At 36.9% G+C, this 23,652-nt stretch overlaps 1 protein-coding gene across 2 annotated transcripts in view; it reads right to left on the reverse strand.

Moving 5' to 3' along the window:
* CHN1 (chimerin 1) overlaps positions 1–23,652 on the reverse strand; it is a 182,808-nt gene that overhangs the window by 102,011 nt on the left and 57,145 nt on the right. For both annotated transcript variants that reach the window (XM_070508138.1, XM_044768685.2), the window contains 2 exons: positions 13,648–13,679; positions 10,993–11,106 (listed from right to left, as the gene is read on the reverse strand). In XM_070508138.1, the coding sequence (XP_070364239.1) occupies positions 10,993–11,106; positions 13,648–13,679 (146 nt within the window). The remainder of the gene's footprint in view (positions 1–10,992; positions 11,107–13,647; positions 13,680–23,652) is intronic.

Here is a 23,652-nt window from a genome sequence, read left to right on the forward strand (position 1 = left end):
GATTTTACAATAGAATTGTAGTTTAAATTTTTAAACTTTAAATAGATTTATTTTGGCTTCTCTTTCTGGTGGGGGGTGAAAAGTTGACCTTTGAGAATTAGTTGGAGCAAATCTCATCCTTAAAGGCTTTAGACAAAAGTTTATCCCACTTTATAAAAATGGTAATGTGCTGGTAACTTAAAAATCTTAATTATTAAAAACTCATTGATTTAAAAGCCAAGAGTTCACTCTTGTGCCACATCCCATGCCAACTTATATAAAGTGCTGCACGGTTTGTTATTATTTTTTAATGTTATTTTTAAAAAGTTATATTCTCTGTTTCTTTGCTTTTATCCTCAGTTTTCTTATGTCTAAAATGCAGAAAATATAGTATCTACCACATGGGCTTATTTTGAGGAAACTGAGTTTTCCAGCCTGTATGCCAGGAAGAGAGGTTACAAGATATCAAACCCATCCAGCCCTTCCGAGGCCTCCAAGGTCTGATGCTGCTGAAGCCCTTGGGCCGGTCACATCTGGCCATGATCAGCCTTGTGCATTTAGCTCAGTGTACCATATAACATCGTAATTTTCAATAGGTGCCACATCCCACTAGGATGCCACACCCACTGTTTAAATCAAAGACACAATAACACGTGTTGGTGAGGAGATGAGAACTTGGAACCCTTGTACATTGCTGGTGGGATTGTAAAATGGTAAAACCACTTCGGAAAAAAAATTGGCAGTTCCTCAAAATGTTAAACATAGAGTTACAATATGATCCAGCATACTTCACTCCTAGATATATACCCAAGAGAAATAAAAACATGTCCACAGAAAAACTTGTACACAGAATTATTTATAATAGCATTATTTATAGCAGCATTATTTATCATACCCAAAAAGTGGAAACAACTCAAATGTCCATCAACTGATGCATGGATAAGCAAAATGTGGTATATATCCAAACACTGGAACATTATTCAAATATTATTCATTAATAAAAAGAATAAAGTAGTGATACATGCAACAATATAGACAAACCTTGAAAATATACCAAGGGAAAGAAGCCAATCACAAAAGAACACCTATTATCTACGATTCCATTAATATCAAATATCCAGGATGTATAAATCTACAGAGACAAAAGTAGGTTAATGGTACCCTGGGGCTGGGAGGGTTAGGGAGAAATGAGAAGCGACTGCAAATGGGTATGGAGTTTCTTTTTAGGGTGACACAACGTTCTAAAATTGATTATGTTGCATAACTTTGTGAATGCACTAAAAACCATTGAATTGTACACTTTAAATGGGTGACTTGGTATGTTATTTATAACTACAAAAAGGAAAAAGGTTTCAAAAAAAAAGTAAGATACAATAACATGCAAAAGCTAACCTTGCAAATGAAGTTAGAAAAAAGGCTGCCATTTTTAAAAACATAGAAACAGTGCTTGGTTGCCACAGGTAAATGTTTCAGAACACTCTTTGTATAGGAGATAAATCCTTTTTGGTCCAGGAAAAATATCAGAAAACAGAAAAATTGGTGAAGCAATTAGCCCTTAAATTTTTTTGCCTATCAATTTAATACTTTAGCAAGAAGTCCTTTAGGTTCATTTATCAAAAAGGGAAGTGAAAAAAAAAATGGGGAGGGCGTCTTTCTGAACTTACCAAAGAGAAGAAACCTGGTAGATTTTCTTCCTTCTTTACCCCCCTCTACTCCTAGCATTTAATTCTAATTTGTTAACTGAAAATGAGAAATAACTCAAAGGCTCTTAACACTCAGCCTATATATTTTCAGTTTCCTCTCCCTGTAGACAGACCACACGGGAAGCCATTAATCAGAAGGTTGCTTGGTGAGCTTGAGTTCCAGAGCAAGAAGAATTGAGTAAATCAAACATTTACGGGAATAGTTCTCAAAATGTGCTCCACTGAGAGATTCCATGAAAAGAGGGTCTCATGATCAAATGAGTTTAGGAAATGCAGTATAGTTCTATGAACAATACTCACAGGCTCTGAGAAGTACGGCAGGAAAGAAATCCAAGTGATGACGTTTAATGGCAGGGAGACACATGATTCCTGGTATTCATCGCCATACTAGAGATGACACTGCCCATGCTGGCCAAGACTCCTCCTTCCACAGACCCTGGACTCTAGAACATTGGCCTCTGAGGTGACTTCCCTTTCTGTTGCCCCCAGGGCTGACCAATTCTTCTTCTCACCAATTATTTAAATAAGATGACACATTCCATTTAGAGTCAAATCTTCAGAGATTTAGGAGGTATTATCTTCCACTTTGACCCAAGGTTGCAGCTACGGTCTTTGATTCTTCTCAAAATGAAAACAGCCCTACTGAATTTTTTTGGTCTGATTGTAAAAATGATATACATGCATTGTAAAAAAAATTAATAATAATAATAATAATAACCAGGCAACTCAGAAAGGTACAGAGAAGTAAAAATCATCAAGTTCATCACTCAGAGATGAAGACTATGAACATGCAGTGATCATTCTTTCAGACCTCTCTCTACTTAAATACATGCCCAACAGATATATACTTGAGTAGTATGATACTATACATACTGTCCTGTATAGTCAACTTTATTTTCAGATTAACATAGGCGATATTTTGGAATTTATAAAGTAAGAAATATGATATATTTTTTAAAGAAAATTCAATAAATATGTCTAAACATTACGCTTTGTTAGTTTTTAAATTCTCATTTGTTTTCCATTATCTAAAATTCTTCCAAATAATTCTTATCTTGATGGTCAGCATAAAATCAACAGGAAGTGCCACACACTGTGGGTAAAAAGCATTCTCTGGAATATGTCGAAATGTGTCCTGGAATATCCAGATACAGAATTTGGGGATTATCAAGACTCTTGCACATATGTCATCTTGCTCTCTCTCAATTTAGAGAAGATAAAATGAGTCAGACTCAACAGAAATGTCTCTTGAGTTGCCAAATTTGGAGTTAACATTTCTCCTCAAAGGGAGCCCTTTAAATCAATAAGATATCTAGAAATCCGTTTAAAGATAAGTTCTCCCTAGCCAAAGGAAAACTGCTTACTAAATTAATTATCTAAATAATTCTGATAAAACTTAGTTCCCACAACCCTCCACTCATTATTCTTATTGCTCCCATAATGATCTTTCTAAATTACAAATGTAACCATAACTCTCTTCTATTAAAAGTATTCAGTGACTCCCATTTCCTAGAGATGAAGTCCAAATTCTTAAGCATAAAATACCAGGCTTTCCTGGCACACTTATAGCTAAAACTTCCTGTACCCCCAAGCCTCAGAAGCTCGCCACAGACCAAATGTTCCATGCTGTTCTATATATTCCTTCCTTGGCTATGTCTTCTTACCAAAATGCTCGTTTCTCATCACATCCTATCCCTCCACCCAGCAAACTTCTAGTCTACCTTTAAGAGGCAGCTAAAATGTCTTCTTTCTTGACCCATTTGGATAGTACTTGGCAGAATACAAAAGCCCAATAAATGGCGCTATTTTTGATGATGCAGTTATCTGGAAGATTATGTTAATTACCTAATTTAACAATGAACACCAAGCCCCTGATTTCCATGAAAGGCCTTGACACATATTAGTGATACACCAGGGATGGTTTAAGGTATATATTAGTTAAAAGTACTACGGATTTTACTGTACTAAAATTATTAACATAATTAGGTATTCCATATCACCTTTAAAATATTAAATTATTTTCAAGTCAGTTTGGAAAATATTTTAAATCAAATTTTAAGAATATTATGGACAAAAGAACATCATCAAAATAGAATTTACAAAACTTGGTGCCTGGCCTCATCTACATCTTTCTTCGGAACTCATATCTGATTTTCTTACTATTTACCAAAGCTAAAACTGGATATACCACTTTAATAATAGGTTGATCAGGCATGAAAGATTTGAAGAATTGCATCATGGACTGATGTTCACTAACAAGGAAATGACTTTAACGAATACCTACTATGCTGTACTATGTAACTGGAATCCATTTTTCCTCTTCACTCAAAACTTCTTTCTTTTAAAACAAGAAAAGAAAACCAGATTTTGTTTGGTCATCCAGACTTCCTGCCAAAGCCTTATCTTCTGGAAGAAGCTGATCCCATCACACAGCTCTAGGAGCAGGTGCTGGTTAGACAAGCAATCAGTACACGCATTACCCTGCAGACTGTTATTGGCCACGAGTGGGAAAGGGAGACCTGCACTGGCCCGATCAACCTGAGGGAAGGATGTATACTGCATGAGAGGAGAGGTCCCCACAGACTCTCTTGCTGGGCATAAACAAGGAAGCACACAACTCTGATAGCCCCCGGCAGCCACCTTTTGACCACAAGGAAAACCAGCCCCAGACTGAAGCTGACGCTATGAGTGGGCATGAACAGAAACAGAAAGATCACAAATCCTCAATAACATCACTGGGACACTGATCATCCATGCTATTGCATTTCTGAATTTCTCATTATGTGAAATATTTCCATACATAATTTACAGTTTAAGTCAGTAGAGTTTTCTTATTTTTAATATTAGATAATACTTGCAGCTGAAGACATCTCAATTGATAGAGAATTTGATTCTTGAAAGTGGGATGCTGCTAATTACAGACTTCTAAAAGGTCTCTTCTGAGAAATAATGGAATTACAATCTCCATTTCACAAATAGGAAACTAAAGCTTGGAGAGGTTAAATACATATATAATAAGGTCAGGCAACTAGAACTCATGTTTGTCAGACTCTAAAATTTATACCACAGCTTCATTTCCAAAGTTCTAACACTGAGAGTAAGAAACTGCAAATATTTTGTGATAGATTTTTTAAATCTCAATTCCCTATTCTCTCTGACCTTTCTCTTCTCTTTCAACCTATACTTTACACTGGAAGCTTTCCTGTTTAAGTCATCAGTGTTTTAAATGTTTCTTATTTCAGCTTTCTTTTCTAGTTTTAGTAAAATACACATGTAAGGTTATATTTTTCTTCTCAGTAAAAATGAACAAGAGAAAAAGAAAAAAGGATATTTTATATCAAAGGCAAACAATGTTGACAGCACAAAAATTAGTAAAAGTAATGCATAACTTGAGTCCTGATGCCACCTTAAATGTGCAACATTGATATAAAGAGGTGTTTTTAATATTTCCAAGAAAATTCTTGGATAAAGTGCAAGCAAGTGTGCCCCACGTTAAACGGATGCTAAGGAGGAATAATAGTGAGATCCTAATGTTCAGCTATGATCCACCTATTTGCACGTTTTAGTTAAGGCAGAAAGAGGAATCAGCTATTAGCAACAAAATTTTATTCACAAATTTGTTGAGTCAGTAAAAACTTTTCTGCATTCACAGCAATTCCATTAAAAAAATTAAAAATTTTCATATAAAAATAGTGAAAAAATGGTTTTGAATGGGTTGTGATTAGACTTATAGACAGACATCATTAGATTCTTACTAGGTGCAGTGGTGGAAATGGGAAAATAAGATGTGCTCAAGAATATATAGGGAATAGCTCAAGAATATATAGGGAAAGGTAGAGGAAATGCAGAAAAACATGGAAAATTTCATCAGAAAATTAGAATCTAAAAAAACAGGAAACAAAACTTCTGGAACTAAATAACACAGTATATGAAATTAGGAACTCAATGAATGGATTTACAGCATATCAAGAATAGCAGAATACAGACTAGTGGATTGGACGACAGGTCAATAGAAACTGTCCAAACTGAAGTTCAGAGATATAAAAGGCAAGAAGTTAGAATTTCAGAGGGAAAAATTTTAGGAAAGTCAGAAAATAATTTATCATGAATAAACCTACAGTAAGAGAAATACTAAAGGAGTTTCTCAGGCAGAAGGAACACAATCCCAAGAGAAACACAAAATCAAAAGAAAGAATGAAGAACCATGGAGGGGACAAATACATGAGTAAATATAGACAAATACTGACAATAAGGTCATGTGGGGTTTTAAAGACATGTAGAAATAAAATATCTGAAAATTATAACATAGAAGGTAGGAAAGAGGTAAATGGAGTTGAACGTTTTCTAAGATTCTAGTATTATTGGGAAAGTGCTAAAAGTAACCATTTATATTAAATATAAATCAGCCAAGGACAAGTGTTATAATCTCAAGTTTAATCATTAAAAGAACAGTAAAAGAACATATAACTCGACTTAATAAAGAGAAAAAATGAAATAAAATTGATTTGTCCAAAAGAAGTCAACAAAGAAAAAGAAACATGAAACAGGAGGATCAAATAGAAAATAAATAATAAGGTAGTATTTTAAACCAAAAAATATTAGTAATTACATTAAATGAAAGTGGAGTATATATTCAGCTAAAATTAAAAACTTAAGAACACTATAAGTGGAAATAAAGTACAAGTCACAAACTTGGAGGAGATATTTCAATTCATATATACCAAATGACTAGTCTCCAGAACAAATGACTTTTATGAATCCACAAGAAAAAGCCATGGAACCCAACAGAAGAAAGGGTAAAGGGTCTGAATAGGCACTTCACAGAAGAGAAAATAAAAGTAGTCAATAAACATGAAAAGATGCTCAATCTCATTAGGGATCAGAGATACACAAATTAATCACCAGACACCATCGAATGGCATAAAGTCTGACAGCATTAAGTGAAAGCGAAAAAGAAACAACAGGAATTCTTATACACAGTTCTGGAGTAGACATTGGCACAACTACTTTGGAAAAAACTGTCATTGTTAATAAAGCAAAAGATCTAATGAAGCAAAAGCAGCAATTTCACATATAAGTAAATATCCTAGAGAAAATCTTAACATGCACCAGGAGACACATCCAAGATTATTATACACAGCAGGACTGTTTTCAATAGCCCCAAACTAGAGACTACCCACATGTCCATCAATAGTAGGATGAATAAACAAATTATAGTATACTTATTAGGTTATTATATAGCAGTGAAAAAGAATGAATTATAGCCTTGCTGTACAGCAAAGATAAATCTCAAGAACAAAACGTTGAGTCAAAAAAAACCCTGAAGAGTATATTCTATATGTTCTATTTATTTAAAGTTCAAAAATGATGAAATCAAAACAGCACGGTATGTCGTGATAAAAACATATGTTATAAACCTATAGAGAAAAGTAAGGAGATGATCATCAGGATAGGCTTGCCAGTGTGAGGGCCGGAAGGAAGCAGGACAGAATAGGGGAGGGATCTACAGGACACAGGAGACGCCCAAGGCAATGGCTGTTGCTTAAAATACATGCAGGGCACTTAACAGTTATAGTATCATGATATTTAATAATTTTTATATTTCTTATGAGTATTCTTTTGGATATACTTAACATTTAATAAAAAGGATACCACCAAACATGCACTGGTGCTATTCCTTCTCATTTCTCACTTAACATGTACAACACTGAACCTAATAATTTTTTCTTTTAGTGAGAAAAATTATAGAATGAGTTACAAACATTTTTTAAAGTATTAGTTCTAAAACTATGAAAATCATAAAGAAAAATGCTTTCAACCAAACTTCTTATTTTTGGTTACTGATAACTGATACATGCCATACTATCTCATTAAACGAAGGCAAATGTTGTCAGAATCAACATACAGAAGATCCCCAAGTCACTATGAAACACTTCATGCTTCATGAGGCATAATCTAGTGCCTGGGGTAGCATCTTATCTTTAACTACACACTCCAACCACGTGGATGCCTGTCTGTATGCCTCCATTGTATAAAAAACTTTCATTGACTAACAATCATTTTTCCTGAACCAAGGGGTCAACATGAGCAAAGGCAGAAAAGCCAGACAAGGCCTGGCCTGAAATTCAGGCTGAGATACAGTGCTGGATAAGACGATGCTGAGGAGGAAAGAAAGATATCACCCACAGATGACCTTCCATGTCATACAATGAGAATCTCTTTTCTGATGGCATAAAATTAGTACTTTTACAGGACACACACAATACACGGTCCCCTAAATAACACCTCACATTATACACAAAGATCCTCAGTGAAGGAGTAGGCCCCCACAAGTTCAGGGGACATGCCAGTGCTGGAGGGGGCTGTGTTCTTTCAACCTTGTGCCCTACTCAACATCAACATTACACTTCTGCTGCTCACTGTTTCAGATTTTAAGATTGATCATTTCTGACACTGAGGAAGATCCATTAGAGGGGACAAGGTTGGATACAGGAAGATTCTTAGACAGTTACTGAACTAGTCCAGGAAGCAGCTTGAAGTTGAAAAGAACGGGAAAACTTGAGACATACTTAAGAACTAAAAGATTGTTGAGTTTGGCTGTGTGAGATGAGCAAGAAGAAAAAGTCCTCTGACCATCAGACAACGTAGGTCAGTCCCCTGGGCTTTCCAGAGGCTATGAAAAGGTATGATATGAAAAAACAAAAGCACAGCTCCAAAACACAAAAGAAAAACTATAAAGTTAGTTAATTTCAAAAGCAATTTATATTTTTTAAAAAACTTAATCTTAACAGCAAAAAATATATATTTAATATGGGATATAGTGTTTGATATGATGTAGATGGGGGCTCTAAACAAATAAAACATCTTAAAATAGAACTGAGAGCAAAAAGAAAAATGAGGTCTTGGTTTCAGTCTTGTGGACTGACTAAAAAATAGTGCCACCAGCTCATAAAGGGAATACAGATGCTCTACTTGGGAGGGAAACCGATGAGTTCAGTTTTGGACATACTGAGGTTGAGGGACCCAAGGAGAAACTTGAGTTCAAGGCACCTTATTCCTAATTTTAGGAATTATTCCTTGGATAACACAGTAAATACATAATGAACATTGATGGCTTTAAGGTATCAAACCGGCTTCCCCCAATGGATCATGCATTATGTTAAAAATAACAAAATTAACATGAATTGGGAGGATCTTTAGTTGAAATGGGAAGTACCAAACAAGAATCACAGATGCGTCAATATAACTTCTATTTCATATTCTGCTTAACACTTTCCCGCCATACCTCTAGTTCAGAACAAGGAAAATCATATTTCTGCATAAAAATTACTCACAATGCATGTTCCCAAATTCCCTATCCCCACTACAACCCCTTTTGCTCACTACCATTCCTTTTCCACGTAACAATTTTATCATGATTTTTCAATAAGAAAAGGAAGGCTGCATGCTACCCTAGACCTATGAATTAAAAGCACTCTCATCATTCCTGTTCACCTATTCTCCAATTTCTATTCTAGGACTTCCTGGGCCAAAGTGGATGGGAAGTCCTCATAAACTTAAAGTCGTGAGTAGCACAAGAGAGGCTGAGAGGGTGGGAATGAGGAGGAGCTTGGGAGGTTTGGGAGCTACTTTTCTCCAAACTAAAGCCTTGGCCCTAGGGTGTCTGCTGGTGTCACTCAGTGAAAACTGCATGACAGCCACATTAGGAGAGGCAATATGATATAATGGAAAATACCTGGATTTTGCACTGAGGCAAAACTGAGTTCAAATCCCAGTTTTGTAACTTACTACGTGATCTCAGAGGAGGCAGGGGTGCCAGCAACAAAGGGGAAAGGAAGAGCGTGCCGGGCAGATTTCTGTCTCTCCCCTCACTCCACCTCCTTTGCCCTTATTCTGGTCCACCGGCCTTGACGTCAAGGCTTGTTTACTCCAGACACTCAGATGACCAGACTATCTGGAAATGTGGTGTTGTAGAATCCCAGAATTATAAAATGTTAGGAGCAGAAAGATGAAGAAACTAACTTCAAGAAATCCTGTGATTTGCCCCAAATCAGTCTTCTAGTTCATTTAGTGGTAAAATGAATAGGTATTTAAATTCCCAGCCCAGACTTTTTTCCCTATAACCACAATTTAAACCTCAAAAACAATATAATTATTTAATTGGAGGCAGATTTACACTTTATAATTTGCCATAAAAAGCAAATTTCCGTGAACTCCTATAACAAGTTCCTTCTCCAAGTATGCAATTGATCCAGAATTCAGTATGAAAGAATACTGAATTACATCATTCTTTCTGTCAGACAGATTAACATTAAATCTGGAAATAAGAGCAGTCCCTGCTCACCCAAACAGGCAGAAGCGATTGGAGAAGAAGTTAGACATGGTCATATTAGAGACCTACGTAATAGCATCATCTTTCTATTCTCCCTCTGTGGCTTCGCTGTGAAAAGAAACGCCATTTCTTTGACCTCTTTCACGCTCTACCTTTAAGCCTTTTCTAAATGGATGAATGGATACACAAAGGAACAAAGGAGGGCATGAACAAAGAAAGACAATGGATAACTATTCCAAGCTTTTAGAGGCAGCAAAGGAGAGTGATTAAGGGCAAATTCTGAAGCCAGATTGTCTGGGTTCGAATATTAGCTACACGAATTATTAAATGCATGACGTTGGCCAAGTTACTCAACCTCTAGGTCCTCTGTTTTACCTGTAAAGTGGAGATGGCAACAGTACATACATCCTAGAGCTGTTGTGAAGATTAAATGAGGTTAGAGGGCTGGCAGGAGGTAAGCCCAAAGGATAAGCACGCTATTGTATTATTGTCCCGATGTTACCGCAGGGTTTCTGGGCCCTGTGCTGTAGGCTAGGAACAGCCAAAACGCCAGGCAAAGTTCAGTTGATAGGAAAGAGCCAAGAGCTCCCAAGAAAAGCTGCTTCAACCAAAAGCCAACCTAAGAGAAACTGCACTGGCTTTCATTTTATGAGTTACAAAGATCTTTTCTCTTTGTTCCTTTCCTTATTCAAGAAATAGATGGGAGCTGACACAGCAGGACAGAAGGGAGAGAACGGTAAGATGAAATAGAAGAAAGTAGCTACAATAAAAATGCTTTAAAAGTTTTTCAATTCTTAATTACTGTGTGCTACCATTCATGAGGAATTTTTTAAGGGTCTCAAAGCTATTAAAATGGTAATTAGGTCCCAAGAAAACAAGAACCAATTCAATTACATGCTGGATGCTTTTAAAATTTAAAGCCTTCTATTAAGAGGGTTTTAAATGAAGCACAGTTATAATTACAGGTCCATGACCAACCTTAAAGCCAAAGTGTAGGTTCCGGGCTGGCGCTGGCTCTCCCGAATGAGGTAGCTCCCCTCAGCCACACTCAGGAGCTGGTCTGCTGCTTCTCGGGAGATCATGCCGTGAAACCTAAGAAACAAAGTCAATTCAGAAACAGCATGCTTGTCACCTTTTTCCATAAAACAAACCCTCCACCTTCTCCTGTTGTTTTCTAGACAAAGTCCTGCCATATAATTGAAGGGGAGCAGTTGGGTTTAACTATGCGTGTGTTTCTCAGGGCTTGGCCTATGGCCAGCTTCTCAGTGGTGACAAGAACAGCACCAAAGTAGCGCTCCAATCCATTTAACAATCATGAAATCAAAATTCACATCCGTCTATGGGATCAACCACCTCTCTCAAGAGGACAACTACCTTCTTATGCAGCCATCTGACCATATGGACATGCTAAAAAATATACAAAAATGTGTCCCATTTCCTTTCTTCACACTAGTGGCACTGCTCCAAAGTTCTGGCTGAGAGTCTATGTTGGCAATTTTCCAGGACCCTGGGTTGCCCTTAATTGGCATGATTGCCCAATAATGTGCATAATCTGCATCGCTGGATACTCAAGCCAAAAGCAAACAACTGTAATACTTGCTTTCACTCCCTGCTAAAACCCTATTTTTGATTAACAGAGAAAAAAGAAGGAAGAAGAATAAACATAAATAACACACTCTTTACACAAACACAGTAGATTTATCTAAAACATTCTGACACGAAATGCTGAAAAAGAAAATCGTCAGTGGTGATTGTCGATTAATGTTAAAAATATAAAACCACTTCATATTCGTATGGTGATTTACAATTTACAAAGAACATACACATATATGATGTCCTTTTAGTGACTCAAAGATAACTGAATTGAGCGATTGCTCAAATGAAACTGATTGCAGCTTTTACCGGTATGAAAAAAAACAAGTCACTTGAATTTGGAATGACAAATTTAAAAGGTGCTGAAATGGCACCTTAATAATTTAGGAACTTTACTAGGGAGCAAGTGGCAACTTCTGGGAGTTTTTCTCATGGAAACGATTCAGTCTTTCTCAACTGAAGTCTTAAAACAGTTCATGGAAGGTATGTTCAAATCATGACAATTAGAACAGCTAGGTTTAACAATGGGCTCCTGGAATTTCTTTCTTTCTTTCTTTGTTGAGGAAGATTAGCCCTGAGCTAACTGCTGCCAATCCTCCTCTTTTTGCTGAGGAAGGCTGGTCCTGAGCTAACATCCATGCCCTTCTTCCTCTACTTTATATGTGGGATGCCTACCACAGCATGGCTTGCCAAGTGGTGCCATGTCTGCACCCAGGATCCGAACCCGCGAACCCCGGGCCGCTGAAGCGGAACGTGTGAACTGAACCACTGCGCCATCAGGCTGGCCCCTGGAATTTCTTATCTCCAGAAATTCCTCAGTATTTCAGAACCAGGCCCACTCTGACCCTGCTCGAAGCAGAAAGATGGTAAACTATCTCTAGTAGTAACACATACCATTAGATTAGCATATTGGTATATTAAGTTTATATGATACTAATTAATGAAGTAAGTAAAATTTATTATCTATCCATTTTAAAAAAACAATTAATTTAAAAGAAAATCTCACTCAAGGAAACACATTTGGGAACAAAACTTGACAATGATATTTAAAGAACCTTAAAACTATTCATACCAGTTGATCCAAAATTTCCACCCCAGAAAAAAAGCTTTATGCTTTACCATGTTTCTTATGGTGTTACTTTCAATAATGTAGTTTAAAAGCAACCTAAATGCCAAGAACAGAGAAATGACTACATGATGGCCCAACCATAAAGAACACCAGTGGCTCCCCCCAACATTCACAAGAGTTTTGAAAGTTAAACAGAATAAATAATTTAATAATTTAATAATAATTCTAAAATATTTGCTATAAACATTATTGTTTCTCTGATATGATCTTAAGTCATGAAAAACAAACGACTTTATTCAGGGAATGATATGATTACAGGTGATTTTTATTCTTTTCCCCAAAGAATAAAATATATTTCTGGTTTTTTAATAATCAGAAAAACTAAGGACTTTAAAAATTATTACATTTTTCATAAAATAGAAAAATGCTCATTATTAACATTAAATGGAAAAATCAGGCTATAAAAATTTTATGTATCTCAATTTTGTAAAAACCATTAGGATAACAGATCTTCAGAAGGTAATACTTCAAATTGCTAAATTTAGTTATTTCTAGGTAACATGAATTTATTTATAGAAAAACTTTGGAAAATAAAATATAAACATAGAATAAACCACCCATACCCCGCTGTATGTATATATTTGCATACATATGTCTATATGCTTAATACAGACATACATACAAATATATATATTTTTGTCACATACAGCTAGGATTATTTATTTACTTACATGGCTTGCATCTCTATTTTAACATTATTGCATATACATTTTCCCATGCTATTTTCTTCTCTATATTTGTCTTTATTTTCACTAATTAGAATAATTACATTTATAATCAGAAAAATAATTCAACTTATCCAAACTTAAATACCTCCTTCATCTTGCTTTTATTTTTACTAAAAGCATCCATTAACCTGTGTCTCTTACATATTTCAATCTATAAAATGTCTTCTGATAATCCATACTTACTCTCTTCCATAATACTTTGGTCTGTTTTCTACCTATTGGGAAAAGGAAAAAAAGGGATATTTATGAAAATGCAAATGTTCAGAACATTACTCAACATCTTGTATATGTGACAAACCAAAGCATATATTAAGAAAAAGAATTAGAATAAGATTAGAAAAATCAACCTGGAGTCCCAGTTCTATCAGCAGATTAACTGTGCCCTTTGGACTGGTCACTTCATCTCTCAGACCAGTTTCTTATCTATAAAACGCTGTGTATGTAAAAGGAGTTGGACTAGGGGCCCCCACCGTGGCTGAGTGGCTTCAGTGGCCTGGGATTTCACTGGTTCGGATCCTAGGTGTGGACATGGTGCTGCTCATCAGGCCACGCTGAGGCGGCGTCCCACATAGCACAAGCAGAGGCACTCACAACTAGAATCTACAACTATGTTCCAGGGGGCTTTGGCGAGGAGGAAAAAAAAAAAAAGAGTGGGACTAAATTAGCTTTCATTTCTAGGATTTTATGAATCTGAAAAAATATCTACATCACTTTATCAAAAAAGTAAAATAAAACATCCAAAATCTTAATGCCACAATTGTGTCAGAACAGATTGTGGTTTTCTCTCCCATCCTCTCCTTCCTGTTACTCCATATTCCCTTCTGCTAACATCTCAGTATAATCTTGCCCTTTTTCTCTTCCATCAGCTCTTCTCTCACCACAGGTCTTCCCCCTATGTCGGGTGTGCTGGCTGGAGATAAAGAAAGGCCCAGCAGAAAAGGTGCTAGGGGATTCCTACTGGAGTAGACAGAGAGAGAGTACTTGCCCTATTCATTCAAGAAACATTTACTGGATGGCAAATAGGGGATAGGCATTGTCCTACCTGGAAGAGGACGCATCACGGTAATAAGACAAAAATTCTACTTTTTTTTTTCTTTGAAACTTACATTCTAATGCTGAGAGACAACGAATAAAGAAGTTTAAAGAAATAAACAAGAAAACAGAAAGTGCTGATAAGTGCTATAATGAAAATAAGAATGGATAAGGTAAAAGAGAGGGCTAACGAGGTACTGAAGTTGGGCGGTCAGGAAAGGCATCTCTGAGAAGACATTTAAACTGAGTCCTAAATGACAAGAAGCCAGGCCTAGCTGCAAAATATCAGAAATGGAATAAGCTTTCCCTAGGAGGTACCTGGGTGACACTACGGACTACATTTATTGAGTTTGTGTTGTGTATTTTAACTACATTGGAAGATCACTGAATCCTCACAATGAGATATGAGTTACTCTACTCCATCCTCGTAAGATAGTATTATCATTCTCATTTTACTGATGAAGAAACTGAGTATCCGCAAGGTTAGACAACTTGTTCAAGGTTACAAAGTGGTGGAGCCCAAGCTAAAACTGGGATTCTTACTCAGGAATAGCAAAAAGGGCCCAGACCCTTTGTCTATTTGACACTGACTCATCTGAATTACTTAAATACGGCAGTTCCCAAAGCAACTCCAAGTCCACCCTTTCAGTGATCGCCTCCCTTGGCCCCTCTCCAGAGCCTGACTGCCAAGTCCAGGTTACCTGCCCACTGGTCATCAAGGTATAGTATCATTTTCAGCAAACCTGATACATTTGTTCATAGCGTAGAAAAAAAATTGTGTTTCAATGAAAAATTATGCATTATCTATAGCATACACTACTGGCTTATCTAGCTCAGTCCACCGTCTTTGAGCTAATTTGGAACTCTCTAAGTGGTAGGTAACGGATACATAGACTTTTTCCTGTGTGGTAGTGGTTTAACTGACTGCTTTTCTATGCCCCCACCCAGCAGAAAAAAGATTTTTGTCTCTATTTTCAAGTCATTTCAACATTCCTTGACTCCATATAAATTTGTGCCATTTTAACTTTTCCTTTGAATTGATTTTAACATCTGCCGGGTTTCCTCACATCATATGAGTAAATAAATGTTTTAATATGTGTGCATCTTCATATCTGAAGGAGAGACATGATTTTACCTTTTTCTGAAAACTATATTGAAATAATAATTATCCTTCAGGAATCTTCTGTTGTCTGGTGAGTCTGTAGTCAGGTTATTTATCTTCTGAAGGTAAACTCTACCTCATTTGGTCTTGTTGCATAATTTCTCTGCTCATAATACACAGTGTCCTAAAAATATGCCAGCTGGTCCCTAGGGCTACAGATGATGGCTCTTCTATTTTTAGGTCCAGAGCTTATTAGAGCAGGGTGAGGCAGCTGCTTGAGAGAAAACCTTTGCTTTTGAGGTGAAAATCCAATGCTTAAGTCTTAACTTAAAGAATTAATTTAAGGTTCTACAGCATTATATGATAAAATGTTATCAAGAAGAACAATTTTGCAGTGTCCATCCAAACTAAAAATGTGCAAACTCTCAATATTTACTCTTGAGCAACACTTACACATGTACACACAAAGCTATGTATAAGAATGCTCACTGAAACATTGCAGTCATTTTTAAAATGGAAATAACAAATATATACCAATAGGGGAATAACTGAACTGTGTTACAGTATAAATAATAGACACAGTTTGAATGGATTATGTAGACCTATAGGGACTAACATGAAGAAGTCACTGAGACAAACTACTCAATACAAACATAAGTTATGGAATAATAACACAGTGTAACACCATTTAGGAAAAGCACACACACACACAAAATACTACAATAAATATTTATAGTAGAGAGAGAGATCTGGAAAAATATATACCAAATTCAAATGGTTACCTCTAGGAAGGTAGGGGAGAACTGAAGCAAGGGGCCCATGGGAAAGGCAAAAAAGAGACTTTACTATTATCTGTAATACAATTTTTTAATAAAGAATGGATGCGTGCATTACTTACAACACTAACACCACCTTAAAAAATAGAAACCAAGATTAACTTTTGTGCAATCTAATATTGGAGTCTCAGACACATTAGAACGGGGTCCCTCAGTGGGGTCCCCCAACATTTTGAGAAGAGAAGATCATGGCCTTTCCCTTGAACCATGGGATCTTTGCAGGTGGTTGAGGGTGAAGTACTTTATCAGGCCTATGGGACTGAGGTAAAAAGAAAGGAAAGTTCTTGAATGTGCTCTACTTATTGATGAAAATCCTGGACGAATGCAAAGAAATGGTGGTGGCTGAGAGACTGATACCCACAAATGGTGTGGTAATCCAAGACAAATACTGATTATTTATTTGATAACCCTGTATTAAGTCCTGTAAATCAGTATGATTGCATTGATTGCCTAAGTGATCATCTTCACAACACAACTGATTTTGGTGTGATATCACTGAATAATTATTTTGCTTTACCCGAAAGAATTTTGAATTAAAAGAAATCAGGTAAACGCTGATGAATAATACATTACTTTTATAATAAGCAATAAGCCCAAAATAAAATTCACACACCAACTGCATCTTTTCTGCATTTCTATAATGGAAATGTCAAATAAAACTTAAACTAATTTTTTTTCTCTCCTGTAGATAGTGAAGGGGATCAGAATATGCCACCTCAAAATATGCCACATTGGCATAAGGATTATTTTGAGCTGAAGGCAATTAAGAGCGAGCAGATACAAGAAGAACAATTTGCCCCTTGTCTTTCTGTCAGGGCATAAATAAATTCCCCGTTCGTGAAGGAAATTTAAATTTATAAAGGAAATTTCCATATGTAAAGGTGCCCTCCTCTCCTGTAACAGGAAGAGGAGACAAGAATGACTCCAGAGACAACTCTTACCACCTAAGATGACTTGAGTCTGCAGAATAAACCTCACTAAACAACCCGTATTTACTGTACATTTCTTAATCACCTTCTCACAACTTACCACTACCCTCAGAAGCCCAAATCCCCTTCTCCTTTGTCTGGTCTCTTTTCCACACTTTATCACCCTTTGTTAAGATGGTATATAAGGTTCCCGGGTCTAAATGCCTCTGTGGGGTTTTCACTTACCTGCTATAAGCCCCTTCTTCCCCATGTGCATATGAAATAAACCTTCCCTCCTGTTAACATCTCTTTTGTCAGTTTAATTGGCAAGCCCCAGACACAGAACCTAACAGGGTAGAGGAGATGTTTTTCCTCCCTAGAGGAGAAGTTTTCCTCCCCTATAATAACATTTAGATGTTTTGCTGACATCTAAGATATCATTACTTAAGCAGTGATTTGGAACAGTCTTTTCAAACTCACAAATAGTATAGCATTACTCTGAGAGATAATCAATTAAAGAGTTAGTCTGTAATATAAAAATGATTATTAAGTATCCCAAGTTAGTTTACCTGCAAATACATCAAACTGGGAATTTAAATGTTACATGCAATAATAAAAATGTATTTAAGCTTATACAAACATTTAAATGCTTGTTTCTAAGTTTTTAAAATTCATAATAATAGTCAAGGGACTTTTTACAGATTAAAACTGGTTGAAGTCAACGTGACTAAGTAAGATACTATTTTAAATTAGTACTTGTGTTGAATTACATGCTTTGCTTTCTCCAGTTTTTTATATTGAGTAGTTAACATCTTTTCATGATACCATATCAAGGTTAGGAAAAATGAGGAATGAAGAGAACAGAAAAGATTTCTAACTAAAAATAAAAGGTGCTCATAAAATGTTTTTCAGCTTGGTTGGCATAAATGTTGTATGTCATGCCACCAGAAAAGGAAACTTTAAGTTAATCTACTATTATTGAATACGACATAAAATGCATAGTATAATATAAGAATTCAACAAATAACTAAACAGTAGATGTCATTTTACAATATTTTAAATATCAGTGGAAATCCTTAAATTAACATTTACTGCAGAGTTTTGTATGTAATGACCTATTTTCATCATATATAAGGCATTTTAATCAAATTCACCAAACTACCCTCTTTCAAAGTCTTGTATCTTATTTCCCAGAAAAATAAGAAGAACTTGTTTAATAAAGAAATGTTTTGCTCTCCAAAAGAAATTTGAAAACAGTAGAAACAAACAATAAAAGTATTCTAAATGTTAATGCCCCTCCCTCCTTCCCTACAACGCTATAGGTTCAGCTTTCGGATTATTTCTTTTACTAAGGAAACCCTGTTCCATGGCTATAGCTCAACACAGTTGTTCCTGAGCCAGACCTGATAGGCTAGGGTTAAAGGTCAGCATTCTCACTGCTTCAGCAGCCCGGGTTTGGTTTCTAGGCGCAGAACCACATCATTCGTCTGTCAGTTGCCATGTTGTGGCGGTGGCTGACAAAGAACTAGAACGACTTACAAGTAGAATAAACAACAATGTACTGGGGCATTGGGGAGGAAAAAAAAAAAAGGAGAGAAGATGATCAGCAACAGATTTTCAAAAAACAAAACAAAAAATAGCCAGAGTTGTTCCAAAAAATGTATTCTCATTTAAAGAATATGTACTTCTGGAGGCAATGCCACTAGAACAATGAAGTAGAACATTTAGAAAATTTCCAAAACGTTTAATGCTGCTCTTTCATAACAGTGGTGCTGACTTGGCCAGAAGTCACAGGAAATCATTATCTCCTTACTTCTTGTTCACATTGTGAAAAATGGTACACATAGGTAGGCACTTTAAACCTAGTCTGGAAGACTATGTGATGCTTCTTAAAAGTTAGGGTATACATACATGAAGTTGTAAAAACTAATATGACCTTGGCCAAATATTACTATTTTTTCAGGCAGCACCCTAGAAATATGTATATAAAAGCTATGCACAAAAAAATACTTTCAAGTGTCAAGATTTTGTTTTGCATTGTTTTTTTAAAAAGGCTCAGTTGTTTGGAGGCACAGAAGGAGGAAAAGGGAGAAAAATACACATTTGGTATTTGCCTCCTACAGTGGCTGACTCTGAATTAAAGGTGAGTAAGTCAGTCAATACTCAAACCCAGCTTTGGATCTATTTTAATTTCCTAAGTTAAAGTCAGGGGGGAAGAGAGGGAGGGAGAGTAGAGTGCAGGGGGAGAGGAGTGGAGGGGAAGAGAAGAGTGTGGGGGAACAGAGAAGAACGGAGCAGGAGGAGAGAAGTAGGGAGGGAGGGGAGAGGAGTGGAGAGGGAGGGGAGGAGGAGAAGGGAGAGAAAGAGGAGAAGGAAGAAGAAGGAGAGGAGGACTACACGGGGGAGGAAGAGGACGGAGGGGAGGACTACACGGCGGAGGAAGAGGGGGAGGAAGAGGACGGAGGGGAGTTTTAAAACAGCTCAAAGACAATGAAAGGCTGGAATCAGAAAACCTGGAAGGACATGACGCACACAGACAATGCAGTTTTCCACTGAAGCATAAATTCTTCATTACATTATTTTTTCTCATTGCATTTTACACCATAGAAAATATCAACGTGGATAATAGTTAAGCTTCAACAGCCAAAAAAATTAATTTACAAAAATTTAAAGAAAATGCAGTGGCCGCATAGCGAGGAATAAGAACTTATCAAAGAACTACAAAGCTGGAAATGAGTTGTAGGGAAAAGGTGAGAAAATGAGGTCAGAAAGGTCATGGAACTTACAAAGACTGTATAACTCTTTATTCTCCACTAATAGTAAGATAAACTTCTAGGTGCTTGCCTTCCTCCTCAATTCTGTAGCATTCCTGACGGTATTTAGACCAAAGTTAGAAGTACTAATAACGCAGCTTACTTTCCATTCTATTTTAGACTTTATCCAAGAAAACCACTAACCTTAGCATGCCAACTAGGTTAGCTCTCTCTCTACTGTCAGATTTTACAAATTCAATACGGAATATTTACAGAGTTTTTTAAAGCTCTGTAATTACTACTTGGGGACTCGCTGAAAACTAGTTATTCAGTTTCTTGAGATTATTTATTTTTTTAATTACTAGACTGCATTAGAAAAGGATAATAGGTAAATTTTTAAAAAACAAACTTCCTTCTATTCACTATTTTCCCACCTTAGATTCAAGTACCTTCTAGGTAGGAGGGATAAAGAGGTAGAAACTACCAACCTGCTTATGTACCAGCTAACTGGTAAAGAGGTTCTTTTTGCAACTGTAGTTGTGATCTCCAACTTCATAAATGTACTTCTACATCAAGGTATCACAGATTTTGACACCAAAGCATATCTTACTACCCAATTGCCTACGAACATAGAATTTTAAACAAGAGCAAAAGATACTTTTTAAAAGACTATTTTGAAAGTAAAATAAGATGAAAACAGGCTTTTGAGTGATCGGCTGATTTTAAAATAAATAGTTGGTTTTAATAATTCAGTACTACTACTCAGCATTCATAAAAAATGCTTTCCAGCTGCAAAGCATATTATAAGTGTTAAATAAAGGATCATTATAACACCCAAGAGATATCTGAGCATGATAATCTTTATTTTTGTGGAATCAAAAGTTGAGCTATAGGCTGTGTCAGCACATAGTGGCAATTAGTGGTGAAGCTACAGTTTCTATTAAAGTGCTTTCCTCCACTCCTGTCCCAAACTCTCATGCTCCCACCTAGTAGAATACGTCCTCCAAAACAGAGTAAGCATAAGACAAGTGCTTTTGTACCTCCCATGCATTCCCTTAAGTCTTTATTAAACATCTATTTATGTTTCAAGCACATTCAAGGCACCTGGGAAATACTGATCAACAAAACAGACCAGGATCCCTACTCTCGTGGAGCTTGTATTCTAGGAAGGGAAGATAGCAACAAACAATAAACAAAATAAGTAAATAAACTACATAGTATATTACAAAATGAAAAGTGTTACGAAAACAAAGTAGCATAGGTAAGAACTGGAGATGTTGGAGCGTGTTCAAGTATAATTTTAAATATGGTAATCAGGATAGGTCCCATTGAGAAGGGAAGACTTGAAAGATATGGAAGAATCAGCCTCGTGGATATTAGAGACAAGAACATCCCAGGAAAAGGAGTCAGTGCAAGAGCTCAGAGGAGCACCGCTGGAGTATGTGAGGAACAAGGCTGGTGTGGTCGAAGCAGAATTGGAGGACAGAAGGAGGGATGGGGAAATAGTAGGGGATGAGCACAGCAAAACAAAGTGGATGCGAGATCATACGGGGCCTTAGAGGCCATCGTAAGGACCTGGCTTTTACTCTGAATGAAATGGGAAGCCAAGGCACAGTTTTGAGTAGAAGAGTGACATGATCTGACTAAAGTTTTAAACGGAACATTCTGTGATGAGAATAGACTATGAGGGGAAAGGTCAGTTAAGAACTACTTCAGTTACGCAACCGAGAGACTACTGTATGCTGGGGTAGACTAATTTACTACGACAAGTCAACTTATGTGTATAATAACTAGACACAACAGAAGCTTATTTCTTGCTTATATAACATTCCTGGATAAGTATTTGGGTCAGAAAGACACTGTCCTATATACAGGCATCTTCCATCTTGTAGCTCCACCATCTCCTGGTTTTTATCTGGACCCAAGCAGACGGGAAAATAATAGGTAGAAAGTTTGAATGGGTCTGGCATCAAAGCTCACGTCTATTCCACAAGAGAAACCTGACTTACAGACATAACTATCTAAAAGAAGCTGGGGAACTTTAGTCTAGCTGGATTTCCAAGGAAGAATGGAGTTTGGTGGGTATCCAGCAGTTTCCACAGTTCATACCTGAATGGTACCTACAGAGATAATAAGAAATGGTAGGATTCTGGACATATTTTGCAAATAAACCCAATATGGTTTCCTGATGGATTAATTCTGAGGTAGTAAGAAAGAAAAAAAAAGTCAAGGATGATGCACGGTTTTTGATCTGGGCAACTGGAAGTAAGGACCTGCTATTAACCAAGCTGTGGAAGGCTGTGGCAAAAGCAGGTTTGGGAAGGAGGGTAAAGGTCAGTTCTATTTCCAGTGTGTTATATTTGAGACGTCTCTTAGACACCCGAGGGAGGATGGAGAATAGGCAATTGAGTATATCGTGTGCATATACTGGACTGGAAATATAAGTTGTATTAAAACCTAAAACCAGTAAGATCATCAGGGAGTAAACAAAGGTCGAGAAGAAATAAGGATCAAACACTGAGTCCTGGAGCACTCGAACATCAAGAAGTCAGAGAGAAGAACCAGCAAAGGAAACTGTGGAGACAGGAGAAAAACCAAAAGACTATAATGCCCTGGAAATGAAGTGAGAAAACGAAAAATCAAGGAGGAAAGTGTCACTGACTATGTCAAGAGCTGCTGACAGGATAAGCAAGAGAAGAACCGACCACTAGATGTAGCAGGGTGGGAGTCACCAGCGACCTTGAGAAGTGGTTCTGGTGGGGTGATAGTGGGTCAAAGCCTGACTAGAGAGGGTCTAAGAGAAAATGAGAGGAGCAGGATCAGAAACAGCTAGTACAGACAACACTTTCAAGTGTTTTCTACAAAGGAGAGCAAAGAAATTGGGCAGGGCAGATGGAAAAAGTAGGGTTAAGAGAATTTTTTAAGATGGAAAAAATAATAGGATGTTTTTAGGCTGATGAAAATGATCTTATAGAAAAAGGAAAAACTGTTGATGATGGAGGAGTATGGGTGGGGGTAGGAATTGCTAGGATTATGTCTTTGAGTAGATGAGAGGAAATGGGATCTAGTATAGTGGAGAGCTGGCTACCATCTAGGATAATGGGCAGAATGCAGACTATGTGGACCCAAATGCTGATGGGTGAGTAGATGTGGTGGTGGAAGTTCTCTTTCGATTGCTTTGATCAGGAGTAAAGTAGGAGACAAGACCATGACCTGAGAGGACAGGGAGCAAGGTACTGGAGATCCGAGGGGAAAGGAAAAGGGTGGAATGGATTAGCAAAGCACAGCAGGACTCCCAGGGACCACTAAGCACCAACTTGAGGTTCACAAATTGAATGTGAAGCCTGGTGAGCACTTTGTTTCTCTCCAGCCATATTCAGTTTCTTGGGAGTATGTGCTGAGCAGGCAGAGGTAGATTTCCACAAGGTTGTGGTTTTGCCAAGCAAGTAGGACATGAGAGAGCACCATGAGAGGGAGTTGACTGGTTCCCCAACATCTACTAGATTTGCCCCTCTCATTCAACCCCATGACTCTTGTCACCAAGTCCTGTGAATTCT

This window comes from Equus asinus, chromosome 4, assembly GCF_041296235.1.
Source record: "Equus asinus isolate D_3611 breed Donkey chromosome 4, EquAss-T2T_v2, whole genome shotgun sequence".
Taxonomy (NCBI): Eukaryota; Metazoa; Chordata; class Mammalia; order Perissodactyla; family Equidae; genus Equus; species Equus asinus.